General features: G+C 39.3%; 1 protein-coding gene across 2 annotated transcripts in view; it reads left to right on the forward strand.

Moving 5' to 3' along the window:
* The window catches only part of CDYL (chromodomain Y like), a 106,718-nt gene that overhangs the window by 78,402 nt on the left and 6,859 nt on the right, over nt 1–21,457 (forward strand). For both annotated transcript variants that reach the window (XM_064443533.1, XM_064443532.1), the window contains 3 exons: nt 16,648–16,904; nt 17,515–17,687; nt 21,035–21,245. In XM_064443533.1, the coding sequence (XP_064299603.1) occupies nt 16,662–16,904; nt 17,515–17,687; nt 21,035–21,245 (627 nt within the window). In that variant the 5' untranslated portion in view covers nt 16,648–16,661. The remainder of the gene's footprint in view (nt 1–16,647; nt 16,905–17,514; nt 17,688–21,034; nt 21,246–21,457) is intronic.

Raw genomic sequence — 21,457 nt, forward strand, 5'->3', positions numbered from 1 at the left:
CTGAAAGCAGCAGTTAGCTAAGAATCTGACTGTCAATGTCCACAGTTTGCTAATCTGCACCTGGTACCATCGGTCCGGGTACCTTTTCTTTGTATTCCAGCTTGTTGAAAAGCAACTGCCTTTAGGTCAGGATAAAGAGGCATAAATGCTACATGGTGTGTTCACATATGCATCACAGAATACTAGGAAATAGGGCTGGAAGAGACCTTTGTCATCTAATCCATCCTCCTACCCCCAGACTGCTCTGCAGATGTTGCTGTTGATTCAGTCAAATGGTTTTCACATGCGTGGGAATCCATCAGGGTCACTGGGAAACACATGTAGCTCTGTGGTTAAAGAATGTGCCAGCTAGTAAAAAAGCTAGTAGCTGTTGTGTCACCATGCAGAGATAAAAGCAAGGAACCACAAAATGGAGGTAGGTTCTCTCTGAGGGTCATCTGCTAGAGCAGAAGGTGTTTTAGGTAGTGTGATAAAGTCAGAATGCCATCTGCTTTTGTAGATGCCCTTGGGACATCAGAAACGTTGATAATTCTAGTTAGTCAGGGATGCAGGGGAAAAGAGTTTTAATGAGGGAAATTTTCAGTTAAAATAATTCATGTGTCTCTGGAGGTGCTTGGTTTTCTGGTGAGCTGCGTTTGCCTGTGAGGACTATAAAATGGGGGAAACTCCTTTTGCTTTTAGAGTCTGGGGTTGAATCTACTTGTTGTTGAAGTATTTAGTTGCATCAGGGCATTAAAAGATACCGCTTGATCTTATGATAAGGTGGGATTGCAACACAGGGTAGTGTATGTATGGTAAATGGACCATACTTCACTTTTTTTGCTTACAGGTCCTGATTATTTGCCTGGTTGTATGGTATGACTGTACAGGCCCATCAGCACTAGCTCACCAGTGAGCCTGTGTGGGACAAATGCTTTGGGTTTTGTAGAGGAATTCTGACAGGGAGAGGGGTTGTTCTCCAGTGCTTTTGGAAGGAAAATAATTGTGAGAAATTGTTGTTTCCAATCGCCTTTCGACCACTGGCAAACATAGTTTTTTAAGCTACCAAAGCAGAGTGAAATCACGGACAGACCTTTTCAAATAGTGATCTTGAAACAGTATGGGCCTGAATTCAAGCCATTGGTTTCCCTTTACCATGTAATGGAAACATCTTTCCAGTCTTAGAATTTAAGTTTAAATCATTTCTGGCTTTCAGCTAAACGTATGTGGAACTAAAGTTACGATTAATTTTAAATCGAGCTGTAGGATATAGTGTTGGGTTTGTTCTGCTTCAATTTTAACCTTCCTGAAGGAGAATCTAGTGACCTAAACTCTGTATTAGTGTTTGCAAACTTTATTATGTTTCTTACTTATCTTTTCTGCAGTTAACATAATACGCATTGAGGTTCATACAGCAAAATAACTAAAACTACTGCATTAGCTCTAGTAATAAATGCTATAATTATATTAGTCCTGAATGGATATGGGCAACTCTTTTTTTAACAATAGAAATTGTAACAAAAGGAAAACTTAGCACAGGGAAGAGCAGAATTCTATTTACAAATGAGCCCAATTTATTAAATACACATCTGACTTTGTTCTGAAGCAGTATTTTTATTTTGGTTTGGAACAGTTTAAAGGATGTTACATAGAAGGAGTAAATCTGAAGACAAAAGAACTATGTGTTTAATTTTTTGTTGTGTCTCCAGTTCACCCCGTGAGCCAAAAAATCTATTATTTGCTCACCTCTGCTCTTGATTGCTTCCTACTTCATGGTCATCATCATATTCGGTTTTTGTATGTTACAGAGAACACACATACGCTAGATTAAAAGGTGGGGGAAATTCTAAACTGTTAACTTTAGTGTTTTAAACCTTAACCAGCCTAAAAGAAAGGGAAAGGCTTTGCTTGCTGGCCAGTATACACAGAGTGACGCATGGTGAAGGAAGTCTCCTTGGAAGGAGCAGTTGTGAGAGAACCACTCAGAGTGGCATGGTGTGAGTCTCCCTCTGAAGACAAAGCCTTTCCGTGGGCTGGTAATGATGGGCAACACGTCACGGCACGCAGAAGGAATGTGTTTTGACATGAAGACTACTGTTTACCGTAGCTATTAGTTTAGAAAAAACAACTTTCCTAACAACTTTAGAGGCTGTATCAGTTGCACTGTTTTCTGTGTCCTTCAAAAGGGTGACAAAGTCGGCAACTAAACAATCCCAAACTGGCTTTTTCAGTACATATTGCACTGACATAATTCTCAGAGATGTCAGGGCACTCTCTGACAACCTTTTCCAGGGGCTTACTGGAGCATTTATTAGACTGATTTGTGGAGCCTCAGCTTGAACCTTAGTCTCCTTTCCTATTCCATGCAGTTTGCTCTAGAATTTATTATAGTCAAAAGTCATGCTGTAGGGATGGTCCCAGACCTAGCAGGCAGGGAAGTCCCTGTTTGTGAAGAGGAGGTGATGAACAGTCGCGCTGCTCTGACTGTCCCTGTTGGGGCTTCATGCCGCGGCAGGCTGTGGCAGCCTCAGCGGATGCGTGGCTTTACCTCCCACCTCACGCTTTTTAGCTCGAGTCTCAGCGGGACGTCCTGTCTGCTTCTGATGATGCCATTTTCTTTGCTGTGACAACTTTTCGTGTTTCTTTGCTTTCTAGGTAAGCATTAATAAACTACAAATTGAGGACAGCAATGAAGTGTGCTGTATTTCCCTCGCAGACACCTGCAACAATTTTTCTTGTGATTTTTCTGCTTGGGCAGGTTTGAAGAGTTTACATCACAGGCTGTTTTCTACAGCATAAATAAACATTAGAAGATCGATTCACAGCAGGTGGTTGCTTGTGAGGGTGGTTGTTTTAAATGCTTTAGATTGTAGAGCATGAAAGAGTATGTAGCACTACAACGATACTGTTCTCTGATGATTCCAATTCTGCTGGTTTCTGATGTGGGTAAATCAGTAGCGTTGGGGTTCCTTTTGCAGTACTGGGACTTGATCTCGTAATTAAATAGTTTGCATGAGGAAATAGCTACTCTTTTCTATAATGGTTATCTGCTAGCCAGTATATTATTTAAACTTGAGAGAAATGTGTTGCTGTTCTCTTTAGACATGTGCTTTTCATGTTACTCAGTTATCCTGTTCTCTCCTTCCACCACCCCCTTCCCACACATTCTTTCTCCCTGCTTGGTCAGCAGCAGCACTCAGGAACTGATCAAGCTGAAAGCTAACCCAGTGCACCCTGCAAAAAAATGTTTGGCTTGCTCCTGCTGTTAAATTAACTTTGTCAGTTTCTGTGGGGTTTTTGGCATGTCTCCATTTGTTTATGTCAGTTTATTACTCATTTCTTGCTACTTAGTCATAGGTTGATACTTCTGTCCAAATAATGAGCTTAGAATAGGAAAACACTAATACTTTTCTCCAGATATTCTGCTGTAGTTGAACTGTATTTAATGTTTTTTGTAAATTTGGTTTAGGATTCCAGTTGTCTTAAGATTGGGAAAGGAAAGTGAAACGGGGTAAAAACACTGATGATGGTGAATAGTTTTAAACTGGAATTTGGTGTAGCTTTGGAAGATCTCGTGGAATTGTTCAGCAGATGTATCGGTGGAGGGAGGGAAGGTATTTAGGAACCCAGCTGCCCTGTTTCTGGGTTAGACAAATACCTGCAACGAACGACTTGTTCCTGGTCTGGCAGACTATACGGGGAAGAAACAGAGCAGTGAAGGGAAACAAACCTTTTCATGTTATGTAAACTGGGTTGGTACTGAAGGGATACGCAATTCAGTAGGTGCTGCTTGCCCAGATCGCAGGGGTATGGTGAGTTTCATGGAAGGTCCCTGGCTGATTTTCCTGAACTTGCCAGTAAGGCGGAGTGTCAGTCTGCTGGCAAGAACAGTCAGGCCCAAGGGCAGATGTGCAGCAGACTTCTTCCTCCTCGTAGCAGGGGTGACTTGATTAATACATTTGCACTGTTGGTCTGATCTGAGTCAGCATATGATCATGCTGCTTCTTGCTTGGTGTCTCTTATCTGGTTTGAAAGAAAGCAAAAAGAAGGGAGGGGAGGAGTAATCTTTTTTAAAAAAAACCAAAACACCACATTAATTCTTCTAGAAATTTCAGTAAGCATATAATTTTAACAATTCTTGAAAAAGTAAAGTGATCCTACTGCAGCACTCTTGTTAATTTTAGTGATTCAAAAGCACACCTTGAAGATAAATTTCTTTGAGATCTCCATATCTGATATCTGATGGGGTGGCATCTTCTGCGATCTAGCTATATTGGAAAAGTCATCTACTACAGTAATTAAAAATGGACAAGGTGTTTGGGTTTGTAAATCACCAATATGTTGATGTATGCATAATAAGAGAATAGAAAACTGTAAGTGGTGATATCTTTGTTTCAGTTAACTGGTGACCTTACAGCAGTGTACTAGTGATATGGCAGCATATTCTGAGATCAAATGGAGATGCAGAGTTTATTATAACTCTATAGCAAACTCCCAATGACAGAGAATGTTACTGTTCTTATCATACAATTAACCCTGAAATCTTTGTTATTACTAACTTCCACTTTTTGGCATCAATAGAAACTGTCATGTTTTAGGGTCTTATAAAGTAAAATTAATTTTAGACAGAAAATTTTTACTTTTCAGTGGATTTCCAACTTAATATCACTGAGAGTAATTCTATGTGTACAGTTCCAATGCTGAGCAAAATAGGGTTGCTCTATTGTTGAGAGTATTATTTTAAAATCCTGAAATTTACATTAGATGGAAGTATACATGATAGGGAGGCTTCTGATGCCTGTTTTGTAATGGTATGAAACTGCAAAATATTGGTAAAATATATGGCAAGTAATGAGTGCAGTCTTGTAAGAAGATGAAATTTCTCTGCAGTATCCAGTATGGCTCTCCTGAGTATTGCTTTGGATCCCCAGTAGGTTTTAATTGGAAGGGCACTTTTGAAACGTGACTTTGAGAGCAGTCTTGTTTATAAACAGAAATAAACTGCAGAGGTTTAAGCCTTCTTTATTTTTGCTTAAGTTTTTTCCAACTCCTTCTGAAACTACATCAGTACAAGTTTTATTTATCAAGGTACCTTCCAAATTTGCTAGTCTTAAGCCAGCCTCGGAGGTATTTCACTTACTATGATACATTTCCTATACAGACTATCACATTTGTCTTTTTGTTTGTTTGTTTTACTGTAAGTCAGCCATCTTGCCATGTTCAAGCCTTTTTAGTCAGTCATTTGTTATATGTACAATCTATTCCATACACGTGTTAAATCTTTTCTGGGTTCTTATGGCATGCTGGTTTCCCCACTAACATTTTAATTGACTTTGTAACTTACACTACATTTCACTCTTTTGGTCTAATTCTCCGCTCTCTTTTATTTTTTTAATCACTGGAAAAATAATTTGTGTTTAGCATCTGTAACTATGAGAACTTTAGAGTTTTACTTTGCATTTCTAATACCCGTTCTTTATCTGTTTTAGCATCTCCCTGTATTCTTCCCAGTGTTCTTTACTTCCTATTTTCTTGTAAGTATAGCATATTCTATTTTTCCCCTCAGTTCCTATTGACCTGTTTAACCATGTGGAGTTAACTGAAGCTACATCTCACTCCTGAAGAAAATAATTACTGTATAAGTTTAGTTCCGTTTATACACCCTCTCCTTATGACTAGGGTGTCTTGCTATTTGTCTAAAAAGTATTTAATGCATTATCTTTTTACATAACACATTTACCTAAAATTGCACAGCATTCATCTTGGTAGAAATTACATTTCAATTCCATTTGCTGATACTGTCCTGTTTCTATTTTCTTTATTCTGTTTGTTTAGTGGTCGGAATCTGACTTGAACAGGTGGGTCCCTGGCAGGCGTGTAATTCATCTATCATTTTTGTCTCATCTATGACATGTTTTAAATGGTTTCCAAATGAAAACTGAGCTCACAATTGTGACTAGTTATGTACTAGTCCCGTTATTTGTGTGTACACAATCTTTGCTTTGCTTAATAGTAATTCTTCTGTCATTTATGTAGTGACTTCCTCTGATATTTTTGGCTTCTCCGTGTATTCTTAATGGATTGTTTCCTAAGGCAAGATTCAGCAGACTCCTAAAACACTGAACCTAAAGATATTCAGAGCCATGAACCACCTCTTAGTAAATATAAGTATGAGCACAGCTTTGTGAGCTTCCCACTGAACATCTGAGGCTCCAGTGCTGGACTTGGAAGTGGCACCAGTTGGATTTGCAACAATTCCCAAGCCCAAAATTCAAACGGAGATTTCCCTCCCTGCCCCCCCCCCCCCCCCCCTCCCTTTCTGAGATTACCAGGTTGTGGACCCAGGTCCCTCCATGCACTTACAGTGATAATATTTTTTTTTTAAGTCTACAAATTGACTCTTGCACTATGATCACACCACTGTGACTCCTGTGAAAAGATGTGCTCCTACCTCCGTCTTCATATAGTCAGAAAACCCCTTACTTTCCTATTGCCAGCTACACAAGCTACCACATTCTCTCTGAGGCCGCTGCACACTTTGATTTAAAGCATCAGATGTGATATATTTTGTTCTCGGTTTTAGTGTAACAACAGTCTTTATGGTACCTAACTAAGCCTCCCTTGTTTTTGGCGCAGTCGATAGTAGTTGCTAAGTATCTCTCTGAGATAGATCTTCACTGGTTTGTCTTTTGTAAACTTGTTCTCAAATTTGCCTTAAACCACATTGATTTTTCTGTTGATTGGGGTTTTGTTTTTTTCTCTGCCACTTCTATAACTTCCAATTTTATTTTTTTTCTTCAAAATTCCACCCTCCTAATATTAGTCTTTGTAATCCCTTAGAGGCTGTGGTTTCATATTAACATATTGGTGCTGCTGAAACAATATGTCCCACTTAAATATTGTAGTGCTTATTCTGTTGCTTCCTTAGCTGTCCCTTCTAACAGTAGTACCAAGATTGCTACTTGTACTTTAATCTAGACACACATAACTTCTGGAAAGAAAAAAAAAAAATCCAGTACTTTATAAAAGCAGGGTTTTTTACAGGGGAAAGTAGCTTTTGGGAATTGAGACCACCTGTAACTGTAATAATCCTGGCTTCTATACTGACTTGCTCTGTAGCCTGAGGGAAGCCACTTCAGCAGATCTGCACCTTTCTCGATGTATGACAGCACATGTTAACTACTTAATTAGCGCTTCATGGAGTTATCAGTTTATGTGTTTTGTCTGTGAGATTTTTCCCTTTGATATACTGTTCTACTTCATTGACTGTTGTCATATTTATGGAAGCTTGAGGTCTTAAAGAGAAGCTGATGGCTTTCCTCAGCAATATGAAGAGTAGGCATGCAAATGCTACCCATGCATGTGCGATCCATCCTGCCGGGTACGGGCAGCTCGCTGTCTCCTGTTCCTCTCAGCTTCTGGCTGAGATTGGAGCATTGCCCTCTCTGTTCACTGCTTTTGGCTGAGGTTATTTTCTTGCGATTTACCCTGGGCATGTTTTTTTTTATTTGCTTGTTTGCCACTATATTCTTGATTTCAAAATTTGATTAAAATGTACTCTCATGATGGGTGTTTTCCCAAGATTCATGGCCACTTTCAAGATCTTTGCTACCTCTGCAAATCCCACAATGTGGAGAACCATATCGTTTGTACTGCGGTCAAGCTGTGAGGCAAGATGATGTGGAGACAAACGCCTCCTGTGTTTTCTAGCAGTTGCCTGCAGTAATACAGGACAAAGCATAATTGAGAGAGGATATCATATAAGTTTTCCTCATGCAAAGCATCTGATCCAAGTCTCTTTCTCTCAGTCTCCTTTCTCTGAGTTTTTTTGGGGCTGGGGGGAGCATTGTTTTGGGAGGGTTTTTTTTTGTTGTTGGGTTGTTGTTTATTTTAATTATTATTATTTAATATGGGAAGAATAGAGAGTTCTGGATCTCCAGTTCAGGCATGTCCTTGCAGACCCACTGATCCTAGCTAGTGTAGCCAAAAACAAACAGGAGAGATCAGATTCAGCTTGAGAGCAAAAGTTGTATTTACTTACTCCTTCCATCGTGCCACATTTCAGTAGATCAATGTTGCCAGTGGATCATGCTTGGGATTTATTCCTCCTCAACAATATAAAAGGACAAATTGGCAAGGTGATACACTGTTCTGGATCACTTTTTCAGTTCAGAGCGTCTAATTATCCAGCACCTGTTGCATGGGATACCCAAAGATACCTTTCATCACCCTGCTTTTAAGGTGGGCTTATTTTCCCAGAATATTGAGGAAACTGGGGGAGAGACTGCCTCTAGAACAATTTGTGAATGCCTCTTTAGATGTGGTGTAAATAGTAGTTCTGTGCTTTGTCTAAAAGCAGGGTCTTTAAGAAATCTTCTTGGCTCAAATCCTTGACTCTCCAGTGGAGACTACTTTCCACTGAGTACCTCTGAATCAGAAGTAAGAACATGCTCGGCACATGCATTTCTGAATGTGCTGCTCATCTCTAAAAGGTACCAAAAAGCATCAAGAGGAGACACCTTTGTGCTTCCCCTTCCCACCCCACCCAGTTATTTCTGTCAAGGTCAGTAATTTCTAATAAGGGGGTGCTGCTGCAGAACAAAATGTCCATGCTAGTGGCGGCCAGCAATGTTATGTGTTGCAGGCTACCCAAGTATAGGGTTTAACTGGCCATTTAAGGCACACAGCTGCATGCACTTGTGCCAGGTGTTCCATGACTGTTTTGCACAAAACTCTGTACAGAGGATGTCCTCAGTGAGGAATATATGGCTGGAAAGTCACACGTAGCTCCCTGAGGTAGATATGTAAAAACAGAGGTGATGCTTCAAAGCAAGGGTATTCGCTCCAGATACTGTCCTGTGAAGCTCTCAATACCTGCACATCAGTGTCCTGAACCTCTGAGAATCCTCTAGCCCTGTTTGCCTACTACTTTTCTGCATTGACATGTCAGATGTTTCTGTGGGCAGCTGAGAGCGGAGCTCTTGCAAACTCTGGCATCTAAAGCCTCATCTGTGTGAAAAGGATGAAATGTGAATACCTTTTGGCACGCTTTCAAAAAGAAGGTAGATGAAAGGAAGTGTTCTGCCAACATAGTGGTGCTATACCCGCCTATCTAAATCTCATTAATAATTTAGCAAAAATGTTTTAGAGAGTTTTTATGTCCTTACAAGAATTATGTCATATGTACATGGCATGTATACATTCATGTATATACACGAAACTGCCTGGGATGTCTTTTGACAGTATCTGTCTAGCCTAGCATTACATTAGGGCACTCTTACTCCACAGGAAGAGACACTTTTTTTAGATCACTTTAGGGGATTGGATTAAATTGCAATGAAGTGCTCTTAATATAGAATATGTTCACCTTAGGAGTTAGTGTGAAATAGCTGGGTATACGTCAAGTTTAAACCTCAGCCTATTTTGCAGTAGCTTTCCTCTGTAGATGAGCCCCAAGAGATGTCCTTAGTTAGCTCTCAAATTTGAGAGCGTTTCAAATGAATGCTGCAGTATCATAACCTGTAGCTCCAAGAATATCAAAGGACAGGATGGGCAAGTTGTTTCTTATGAAATGTTCCCAGCATTAAAAGGCCTCAAAAAGGAGTCTGTAACCTGGTGAAGGTTTTTCTTATTTGTATTTATTTGTGAGAAAAAGAAATATGACTAACTCTTTGCTTCTCCCATCAAATCCTTTGGTGCATGGTACTGTGAAATATGGCTGGGATTTTTTGGCTGGAGTAATATCAGGAGGGCTTGGGAAATTATTTTTTCTTTTTTTTTTTTTTTTTTCCTTACAGCCATCTTGAAAAACAGCTAAAACGTTGAGAAATATCATGTGCACTGTTTACTGTTTGTCAGTAGTATCCTGATTATAGATTGAATGGAAGAAAAATTACTCCAAAATGAGTCTAAAAATGAAGTGGAAAGGGAAAGGAGAGCAATCCTAATTTATCTTGATGCCGTGATAAAGGAGAAAAAGAATTTGCTCATCTGAGGAGTGTTTATTTATATATTTCCAGTGAAATAATAAGAATGAAGATGTATATGGAAAGCCTTTGCAGTTGTTAGGAGGGGGGTATTTTCGCCACTGTAGGACAGCATGTGGAAAGTTTGCTTAATACCTTATGTGTAAAAATGCAGAGGTCCTTTTCAAAGGTAATAAAACTTAACTAGACTTTTTAAGAGCTTTGTTGCCAAATTACATATTATTACTGTTATACTTTTTAAGGGCATGGTCTTAACAAGTGTTAGGTCTAGTATTTTCTTATTCCCATCTTTAAAATATGCAAACTTTCTTTTATTTCTGCTTATATGACTTAAAATAGTCAGACTAAAGTAAACCTAATAACTTGACGGTAGAGAAATGCCATTTTCTGTTGTAATGATTGACCACTTTCGGTAGAAGAATTTTATGTTCTGATTAGTTGCATTTTTGGTTGGCATTACAAGTTTATCATTACGTGGATGCTTATGTTCTGAGAAGGGAAGATATTCAAAAGCAAAAATAATTAAATAGGCCATAACATATGTCCAATGCAACCGCTAACGTTGCCATCTTCCTAACAGTGTCATTGTAAACGTAAAAATATTTGATTGATGCTGTAAGTAGTCGAAGAAACAGAGAAAACTATCTACAGAAGGAAAAACTGGCTACTATAGACCATATTACTCTAAATGTGACATGGCAGACGAGATAAAAATTGGCGTAGGGTTGAAAGTACTACTACCACAACAATCTGCCTGTTAGTCTGTGCTTAAAACCTACATTCTTCTTATGTGGGAAGGTGACATATTTAGAAAAGCAACAGAAGGTGGCTGAAGAACATCTAATGGTTCTCTATATAACTAGTTCCTGGAAACAGAATCAAGAAGTGGTTGACTTAACTTTGTCTTCTCAAATAAGTGCCCACCTCCCAGCAGTAAGAGTTTTGAGGTTTTGGCAGCAGCGGTAGGGTGTCACAGGGATCAGCACTCCATAATTTGAAGTAGTATGACTGTTTCCCACCTCTTTCTCCTCCCAGGCATCTTTGGGGATGCCTGTTCTCATGCTGGGGTATTGTGCAGATTATTATTGGTAGCACTGTTGTTATTGCATGCTGCATCAATATAACAATATAGTCTGGAAGGATGTAAGTAAAGTCTGTCTTTCATAAATGCCCTACGCTTTCTGAACACTCTTTCAGAAACACAGAGCAAAACAGAATCTTAGGTGAAATGTACAATAAATTCAGAACTTTTTTTCTTCTTACAAATATTTATAGTGATGCTTCAAATGAAGCTGGAACTTTTGTTCTATTCCAAAATGTGCTTAAAATACACACACTCAGACAAAAAATGGGCACATATATAGGTTGTGGGGGGGGGGTTAACCCCTCATTTTGAATTATCTGGAATTTGTGCCAATACACTGGAATTTTAAGAAATATTTGCTCTGTAATTGCTGAAGCAGAAGTGGAAAACTTACTGGAAACTAAATATATTATCTTTGCATTGTGGTAGCACTATCTGGGGTTGGTGTCTCGTGTGAAATATTTGATGTAGTGCTGAGTTAAGATTGAAAAAGCTTAATAGTGTTTACAGACAGAGCTTGCTAGTACACATGAACATGTAGCAAAACACTAGTGTGCGTAGGCAAAAAGGGAACATACGGCAACCTGCCCTGGACAACTGACATGAAGCCTTGAGGATTATATATGCAAGGGACTATAAGGCAGTGAAAGTATGGAAAGGACTTTGGAAAAAATACAACTTCTAGCACTGATTTTCTTTTAAAATTTATTTTAAATTTAATAATTTTTTTTTTCTCAGCCAGTTTTGCAGATCATATTTTTCCCTCTCCAGTACTTGAGTTGTAATCAGTTACAATTACAATGTTATTTTTTCAGTTAATACTTTGAGAAGTTGTGGGTACTGGTGTTTGTTCACTTGCTTATTTAAGTGATGCTTCTTATTAACCATGTCATTGCTTAGTGTTGGAAAGGACGTGGTTGGTGCGTGAGGGCACAGGAGAGAGGTGTGAGTGTCCCTGAAGCTACTTGTGAGCACTACAGGCATATCTGAAAACACTGAATGATTTTGTGATTAAAATGAGAGGTTACCTTCAGTGCAGATGAATGCCAAGAAATGAGGAAGGGACAAAACAGACTTCTATGTTTTGCTATAGGCATAGTTTTGCATAAAACCACACCTGGACAATGACTGGTTCCTGACTACGTGTTACTGCTCAGGGAAAGGGCATTGGGTTTATTTTGGGTAATTTCTGCAAACACCTGCTTGGTGCTAGTTTAAAAAAAAAAAAAGGAAAGAAAAAAAACCCCCACCAAATAAATTGTTACAAATTATTATGGAAAAGCAGTAGAGGACAAAAGAGAAGGCTGGAATATGCCATGTTATAAATGCCCATCTTGAATGTCGTGTGACATTTTGGACCCTGTTCCAAGATTTAGTAGAAGAGGAAGAGGCATGGAGAAGAACAACAGGCCTGGGGGCTGGTGCCTGGAAGAAGAAAGGGTAAATAAGATTGGGACTAATCAGCCTGGAGAAGGGATGTGATGAAAGGGATGAAGAAAACGTAAAGATGCATGTTGCAGAACTTACTGCAAAAAGATACTATGGAAGACAAAACCATAGTGGTTTCAGAAGTAAATTGGAAAATCCCATGGGGATAGGATTTAATTAAATGGGTTTGGGTTTATCCTACGGTCCTGGGCAAGCAAATTTTAGGAATTCCTAAATTTCTGGTGGCTGCAGTTGGGGAAAATACTCAGACATCATCGTGCACACCTCCCGTCGTCTTATGCTCATTCCTGTGCTAAGCCTTTCAGAAACAGCATACTCCATCAACAAACCTTTGAATTAAAAGTACCAGCAGTAGTACATCCATACATGAAAAGAATTGTGCAGAAGAGTCTTGGCTGTCGTTAGAGCACCTGTTTGGATGCATCCCCAGTATTGTTGGAGGGAGGGGAGTGTTTGTACTCAAGGCTCGCGATGTAAGCTAAACTGAACTGCTCACGAATTTGGGAGACTGTGACAGTGAGACACGAATAGCACAGAGAGGAGCTTGGGATTGTAACTTTTGGATTATCGTGACGTTGTGAGTTACTTGTTTTAGTTTTAAATCTGTTTATCTAGATGTCTGGCATCGTGCATTTTAATTATTTCCCCCCCTCAATTTTTGGAGAGGTGGCTTTTTTCTGTCTTCTGCCAGTGGAATGGGGCTGATGATACCTTTGCTGCTCTGCCCCTTTTCCAACTTCTGTATTTTGTGTCTGTCTTCCTTATCTGTTGCCCATAGCTTGCTTGGGTTGCCTTTTTTTTTTTCTTTAAGAGCAGCTGCATGAAAATGGCGACTGCTATCAGGTTTTGATCAGCAGCTGCAAAACCCAGTAGTCCTCTTGATTTCATTTTGCATCTGTATGGTGAAGCTTTGCGCAGTAGTAGTATGTCTTCACCTTTGAGAAGATCACATTAAATTAACAGTTTGCAGTTGGACTGGTTTTTTTGTAACTGAGAGCTGCTTGTTTACCTGTTAAACGAACATAGTTCTGCATTAGTTGACAATATCCAGGGTAAATTGTCTTTTTTTCCAAGCCCTCGTTGTTTTTTCGAAGGCTCAGTTTGAAAGGAGAAGGCTGTGGTGTTTTGTTTGTCTTTGATACGTTATCTCCATTAACGTATTGAAATGCAGAACTGCTTTTGGTTTGGTTTAAAATCTGTATTTTTGAATTGTAACATATACTTGTAATTAACCCGAAAATAAGTAACCTCAATGGAAAATTTTCATGTGAGGAAATCTATGGCAATACAGTCAAGTCTCTCTGGCACTTTTCTTAATTTTCATCCACATTAGCTGCAACACACGTCTAAGACTGTCCAGTGATGTAACCTTTGCCTATTTATATATAGCACAAAGTCCTGCTTTATGTCTCTGAGTTGTTTCCTCACTTTTGAGGACTGAATGCCAAAAGGGAGAGCCCTTTACGCTTTAAGGTGTAGAAGGTCACAAACTTACAGCCATAACAACAAACAATAACGAAAGTATTCTAACTCTGTTGGTGCTGTTTTCTAATCCGTACCAGCTGGCTGAATCTCCCTGTGCAGAAGTACAGTTTCTAAAGCCTCCAGGTTTTTGATTCCAATCTAAGTATCCTAAAAGTGTGTTTACAAGATTGGATGTAGACTTCTTCCACTGTACTGCAGCTGTCCCGTGTTTGTGGTTTGAAACTGCAACTATTGACAAGTGCAGACAGAGTTTTTATACAAACTCAGAAGGTCTCTTGCCAATTCAATAAGCATGAAAAGTGGTGTGTGGTGTTTACATGTTGGTCTCTCTTGCCAAAAGTTTTGTCTCTCAAAGTATATAATCATTGCCTCTTACAACTCAGAAGTAATTTTCTGATATTTGAGTACATCTTTGAAAGTATGAGTTGTGGGAAAAGATCTACTCAAAGCTCTTACCCAAGTTTACTGACTCTCTTTTTGGCTTAGTCTAGTCTATTTTGCCCTCCTGGTTCTCCACGTTTTTCGCTATGGCTAGGGCAGAAGCCACAAACCTTATATCGGGGTTTAGAAATCAGAGGTGATTTCAGTTGTTTTAATTTATCCTTCCTAAGGAAAAAACAAACCATTGCAGCTAGAGATACCATTTCATCTTGTGTTCCTAATGAAATATGGGGCAACGGTGGTGTTCCTGCAAATTCCATTTGAAGGGAATTCTTTTAAAGGAATGTAGTCAATATAGTGTGGTTACAAGGGAAAAGTATCAAAAGCATCCCTCACCAAGTTCATGTTTGGTGTGCATCAAATTTTTATTTATTCTGCTGAAATGAAAATAGGAATTTGATAAGCTGTGAAAAATTTAGGAATAAATGTGAAACTTCTGTGACAATATAAAATATTAATTTTCCATTTCATTTTGTTCACCTCTGTCTCTGAGCCTGATCTCAAACTGAATTCAGTTTCTTACTCTTTACTTTAAATAATTGAAAAATCTTGTTGTCTTTAACTTCTTCACAAAAAATGATGTGGTAAGGGGATTAAATCACTAATGCAACAAGAAAGACTTTAAAAAGTAAAATAAAACCTTATTATTGTATAGCTTCTTTGACAGACAACTTACCTAATTAGTTGTAACAGATTTATAATAAAAGATGTATTTATTTTCGAATACTTCATATAAAGACTAAATTTATATCTGAAGGCAGGTTCTGAAATACAAATAGAAAAATGTATAATGTTCTAAATTTTAATTTTATTAGTCTTTCTCTTAATATCTATCTTGTACTTCATACAGGTCAAAGTACACAACATTTGAATACAGTTAAAATGTGGAGATATAGGATATTCTAGTTATTTAGATGAGCCTGTTTAATGTCTTTGCTGGACCCACAAGTGTTTGAAGTATCGGGGGGGGGGGGCGGGGGCAGGACACGACGACACCAAACCCCCCAAAATTAAGAATCATGGCATTGCATATTATTAGAACTTTAAAAATACAGCTTTTTCAGAAAGATGATGACTTAATGGTGACTTAAGCAAGATCCATCAATGGCACTTAATAAAGAACTTATTTATATGTGGCTTAACTGTACCTTTTAAGACATCATATGCATGATGTCCTGAAGTACCTGCTGGTGAGATAAGGGCTGTGGGTTTCCAGTAGACTTTACAAAGTCTCAGACCTCAGTTTTCAGGAAAAGGCTTTCAGAACTTTCCTGTCTTGGCCTATGACACATTTTTCCAACATTTTTAACTCTGCTGTCCCCTCCCCCCACAGATACTCCATTACTTTAATCTGATAAATTTTATGGAGATTTTACATGGAGACTGTAACATACAGATGGATTATAGATCCAAGATGTTCTCTTGGTTTCTCTTATGAATGCTGATTACTTGGTGGTATGCTTCTAATGTGGAGCAGAGAAGAACCTGTCCCTCTGTGTCATGAGGAATGGCCTGTTTAATTGCATGCCTTCAAATTCTGTCCATTTAAGTGACTGGGAACAAGACCAGAAAGACATAATGCGCTATTTGCCAATTCTAATAGCAAAAATTGTTTAGACTTGAGAAATATCTCATTGTCTGTGAATCCATTAAAATATCCATTGCTGCATGGGTCTTGTTTCCCTCTCTCAGAAGTATAGTCTGTATTTCTCCATTTTCATTTGAAGACTTATGCTTTCTATGATCTTGTCAGTCATGTTCTTTAGTTGGCTTATTTTAAGTGTCATTTTCTTCTGTATATTAACTTCTCGTGGCATTTGAAACACAAGGTTTCTGCTTTCTCTTTGCCATCTTGATGCTGTTAGACAACCTAAAGATGTTGAAAAGGGAGAAAGCAGAGCGTTCACCTACTGAAGTGCAGTGGTATCGGGAACATTAAATAAACCCTTGCCCTCCCTCTCACAAAAAAAGTATATGATGATTGGTCTGTTTGGCTTGTTTAAAATGTATTTTCTCACAACTGTAAAGTGAATTTGTTGGATCCCTTTGTCACTGTGCACAGCGTCTATTTCTGTAACGTTTCAGTAACTTCCCAGGGACTGAGTTTCATATTTACTGTGTGTTCTTAATAGGACTAGTATGTTTTCATGCTAATAGGGATTTTGGAACTGCTGAGCTAATAAAATGTAATTAATAGAATGTTATCGTTTAAACTATTTCCAGGTACATCCACCTTTATGGAAGCATTAGCAGCCAATGGTACAACCAACATACAGACATCTGTAACAGGAGTGACAGCCAGCAAACGGAGGTTTATTGATGACAGGAGAGATCAACCTTTTGATAAAAGGCTACGTTTCAGCGTGAGGCAAACGGAGAGCGCGTACCGGTACAGAGACATTGTTGTCAGGAAACAAGATGGATTCACACACATTTTGCTATCAACAAAATCATCTGAAAATAATTCACTAAATCCAGAGGTCAGAACAATTCTCATTTTGGCGGGGGAAGGGTGCTGAGGGAGTTCTAGGTCTCTGCCACATTTATGCCTGTTATTCAGGCACGAACATACACGGAACAAGGTTCAGGTTCTTGCTTGCAAGATGTTGTTACACATACAACTGAATTTAACTGTAATTCAGCTGAGTTTTAACTATGTTGTCTGAACACGTAGATGTAATGTCTCTTAGAAGACACATGGCGGTTTATGAAGTGCAACTTGAAACCAGCTTTAGCCTGAATTAAGGTTCTTTTTTTTCCTGAACTGGTTGCATATGCCATCTGCTGTCCAAATTACAGAAATGCTGAATGAGTGCTTTAGTTACAGATAACATGTAATAGATCTTTTCTTAATGATTTCATTATCTTAGTCTAATTACATTTTTGAAATGCAAAGCTTCTAGTCTTTTTTTTTAACTTTCTTGTTTTGGGATAATGAATAAAGTTAACTTTTCTAATATGGTGGTTGAGTGGATCCTAAGGAAAATTTAAAGATGATGGAGATCTCATGGGGGGGAAGAAGGGAGGAGATCAGTATGCTACTTTTTAGTGATGTAATAAAAAGATTCTAATGAATTTTTGATTTTTCAGGTAATGAAGGAAGTCCAAAGTGCACTGAACACAGCAGCTGCAGATGACAGTAAACTTGTGCTATTCAGTGCAGTTGGTAGCATTTTCTGCTGTGGTCTTGATTTTATTTATTTTATACGACGTTTAACAGATGATAGAAAAAAGGAAAGCACTAAGATGGCAGAAGCTATTAGGTATGTAAGGTTATCTTCAGTCATCTGAGTGGGTATTCTTCATCATGTAGTCTGGCTTGTATATTTTTTTTATTTGAAAAGCCTCTAATTCAACAAGATCTCAGACATTCACCTGTTATGTGATATAGTGTGCAGCACTTCTTTATATTCCCTGTCCCTTTCTATTTGGGTTGTCATTTCATGCATCACTATTTTTACTACTAAAATTTAACTATGAAAACTGGTAGTATGGTAACACCTCTCCAGTTGAAAACAATTTTAAAAGACACAGAATAGCCATAGGGTTTCAGGAAAACAAATCTAACACACAATACAAGATGTGCATTCAATAAATAATATATTACATTCAGAGAAGTGCAATGATGGATATTTTAGAGGAGTAGATTAATACTAGTGAATATCATCCCAACACTAGGTACCAAACCTGATGCTTAAACAAAATGAGCTGAACTACTACAAACTAGAAGAATATATATGGAAAAAAATTAATGTACGGATCTTAGGGAGACATGTTTTAACAGTACAAAGAAGCAGCTTGCCATTTGAACACTGGTTTTGAGGGCCTGGGCTCTTGGATGAGCTCTTGTATGAGCTCTTATATGCTTCGTGAATATCTATTTTCCTTCAGAGACCTGTTCTCTGTCATTACCAATATTCATGTCCCTAAAAAAGGCCTTGTAACACGTAAAGCCTGCCTCATTAGAGGCACAGTTGGCTCATAGACACGATAATAGTTAGGTTTTTTTAAAAAGAAAATTTTCAGTCATTCCATGTAAAAGTTGCTCATATGGTGACTTCAGATGCGGCGTGGGGACACAGGCTCTTAACACAGAGCTTCTGTCACTAGTTTAATTCAGGCCCTTTCAGAAGTCTGATTTGTCACCTATTAATCATTGTTAATAAAATGGATAAAGGTAACTTAAAGCACCTACAAACTCCCCCTTTGAATTAGTAATTGTATTTTTTGTATATATGCTAGCGACGGCCTCTCTGGAGTATTCAGACATGATTAAAATTATCTTAAGTCTCTGGATGGGATGTTTGTATGACAGTTTGATAAGATGGTTCCAGGAGAAATTTTTTTGCATTAATCTATTTTAGCTCACTAGAATGAGTTAAGAAGCATGATGACCTTTAGTGATGGATGCAATATAGTAAAAATGTCCTGTTTCACAGAAGTACAAAAACATGCAATGCAGCTAAGGAGCAAACTTTAAAGTTACCACTAAATCTCCTTTTTTAAAAATCTTGATTAAAAAGCTCATATTTCAGCATCTAATATTGAAATGAAAAATCATCTGTCGTTCAGAGCAAAGGAGTGCGTTACAGGTGCTGACAACTGTCCGTTGTACATTGTATTCTAATCAGAATTTGTCATGTACTTGAAGTAAACGTGGACAACTTCTTCATTATATGTGGTAGCTATTGACTAAGAAATGTCTGCACCTCAACTTTGAGGTTTTAGAAGTCTCTGCTTGGTCTAATGTGTGTGTACGCACAGAGGTACATACGCACACGCTTACTTTTTCCTAAGAAGCTCTTGAAGGCATTTATTTCTGAGAACAGAGAAGCATGTAAGCATCCATGCTTTGTGGGTACTGGAATGAATTGTCATTTTGTGTTGATAATGAGGATGAGACTATACATTCATAACTGAATAGCATAGCGCCTATAGCATTATGACCAACCAAGAGAGGAAGATGGGAGGGGGGGAATTTTACAGGTGTGTGATATGTGATAACAGAGCTCTACTATTTATGGCTTGTTCATAATTTAAGGCAGATTTATTTGTTAAGAAAAGCTGTCTCCCAAAAGTACAGAAAGACTCTTTAAGGAAACTCATTAATGCTTTGCCTGTCTTCACTTATATATACCTTATACCTTAACTTAAAAATATAGATAGATAGTTACCTCATACCAATGTCATACATAAAACAGTGAAGACCAAGCAGGGCTGTAACTACAGTTTTGGTGCCCAGAGGTGAGGTATGGCTACAGCCTCATCTAAGAGAGGGCTGTGAGGCATGTGAATGTGAATATAGCACAAGTGCTGTATCAGGTGGTGCTTGTAGGAGGGGCATTAAATCCCCACCTGTCCAATTACTGGGCTGCTTTGGGCTGGAAGAAATGCTAGGCTTTCACAGGATCAGAGAATGGTCGAGGTTGGAAGGGACCTTTGGAGGTCACCTTGTTCAACCTGCCTCTGCTCAAGCAGGATCACCTAGAGCAGGTTGCCCAGGACCACGTCCAGGCAAGGTTTTTTAGTATATCTCCAAGGATGGAGAGTCCACAGCCTTGATGGCTGCCTGTCCAGTCACCCTCATAGCATGAAAGGGTTTCCTGTCGTTCAGAGGGAATGTCCCATGTTTCCGCGTGTGCTCACTGCCTCTGGTCCTGTCTCTGGACACCACTGAAAAGAGCTTGCCTCCATCTTCTTTACATCTTCCCTTTAGTTATTTGTGCACATTGATTAGATCCCACATGAGCCTTCTCTTCTCTAGGCTGAACAGGCCCAGCTCTCTCAGCCTTTCCTCACATGAGAGATGCTCCAGTCCCTTGGTTATGTTGGTGGCCTTTGCTGGACCATCTTCAGTAGCTCCACGTCTCTCTTTCACTGGGGAGCCCATAACTGGACACCAGTGCTGAGCAGAGGGGAAGGATCACCTCCCGCAACCTGCTGGCAACACTTCTTATGTAGTCCAGGGTACCATTAGCCTTCTTTGCCTCAAGGGCACGTTGCTGGCTCAAATCCAGTTTGGTGTTCACCAGGACTCCAGGTCCTTTTCTGCCAAGCTGCTTTCCTGCTGTTTGGCTTCCAGCTTGTACTGGTGCCTGGGGTTGTTCTCCCCTGGGCACAGGACTTTGCACTTCCCCTTGTTGAACTGCATGAGGGTTCCTGTCAGACCGTTTCCTTGCTGAGGGTATGCTCTGCCCCGTCATCCAGATCATGAATGAAGCTATTGAACAGCACTGGACGCAGCACTGACCTCCTGGGGTGCCACAGTAATTACTGGCCTCCAACTAGACTTCGTGCCACTGGTCACCACCCTCTGGGCCAGCCGTTCAGACATTTTTCAGTCCACCTCGCTGTCTGCTCATACATCAACAGCTTGACTATGAGAGTCTTACAGGAGGCAGTGCTGAAAGCCTCACTCTGAAGTCTAGGGAGACGGTATCCCCTGCCCCCCCTCCTCGTCCACCAAGCTAACCACCTCATCATGGAAGGTTATCAGGTTGGTTTTGAAAGCGATGTTACTGCAGAGATGAATTATTGCTGAGTTTTCAAGGGCTGGTATATTTTACTCTCTCTCTACATGTAGTGAGTGCATGTTTCTGTTTCTCTTCAGGAACTTTGTGAATACTTTTATTCAGTTTAAGAAGCCTATCATTGTAGCAGTTAATGGCCCAGCCATTGGACTTGGAGCATCTATATTGCCTCTGTGTGACGTGGTTTGGGCTAACGAGAAGGCTTGGTTTCAGACACCATACACTACTTTTGGACAAAGTCCAGATGGATGTTCATCCCTTACATTCCCTCGGATAATGGGCCTGGCTTCTGTAAGTAGCTTGCAGGGTAGGGGCTGACAGCTTCACAATGCAGTTGTGATAATTTATCCAGAGTGATTTCAAAACTTTCTATCTTTGCTGTGTTGCCTTTTCTTTATTTTTGTTTTCTCTCATGAAAACCTTTCATGAGAAACCAGTATCTGTAGCTTCTCTGCTCCACGCTGTGACAGCCTAGTCTTCACCTGCATGCACAGGACAGAAAG

Source organism: Phalacrocorax carbo, chromosome 2 (assembly GCF_963921805.1).
Source record: "Phalacrocorax carbo chromosome 2, bPhaCar2.1, whole genome shotgun sequence".
NCBI lineage: Eukaryota > Metazoa > Chordata > Aves > Suliformes > Phalacrocoracidae > Phalacrocorax > Phalacrocorax carbo.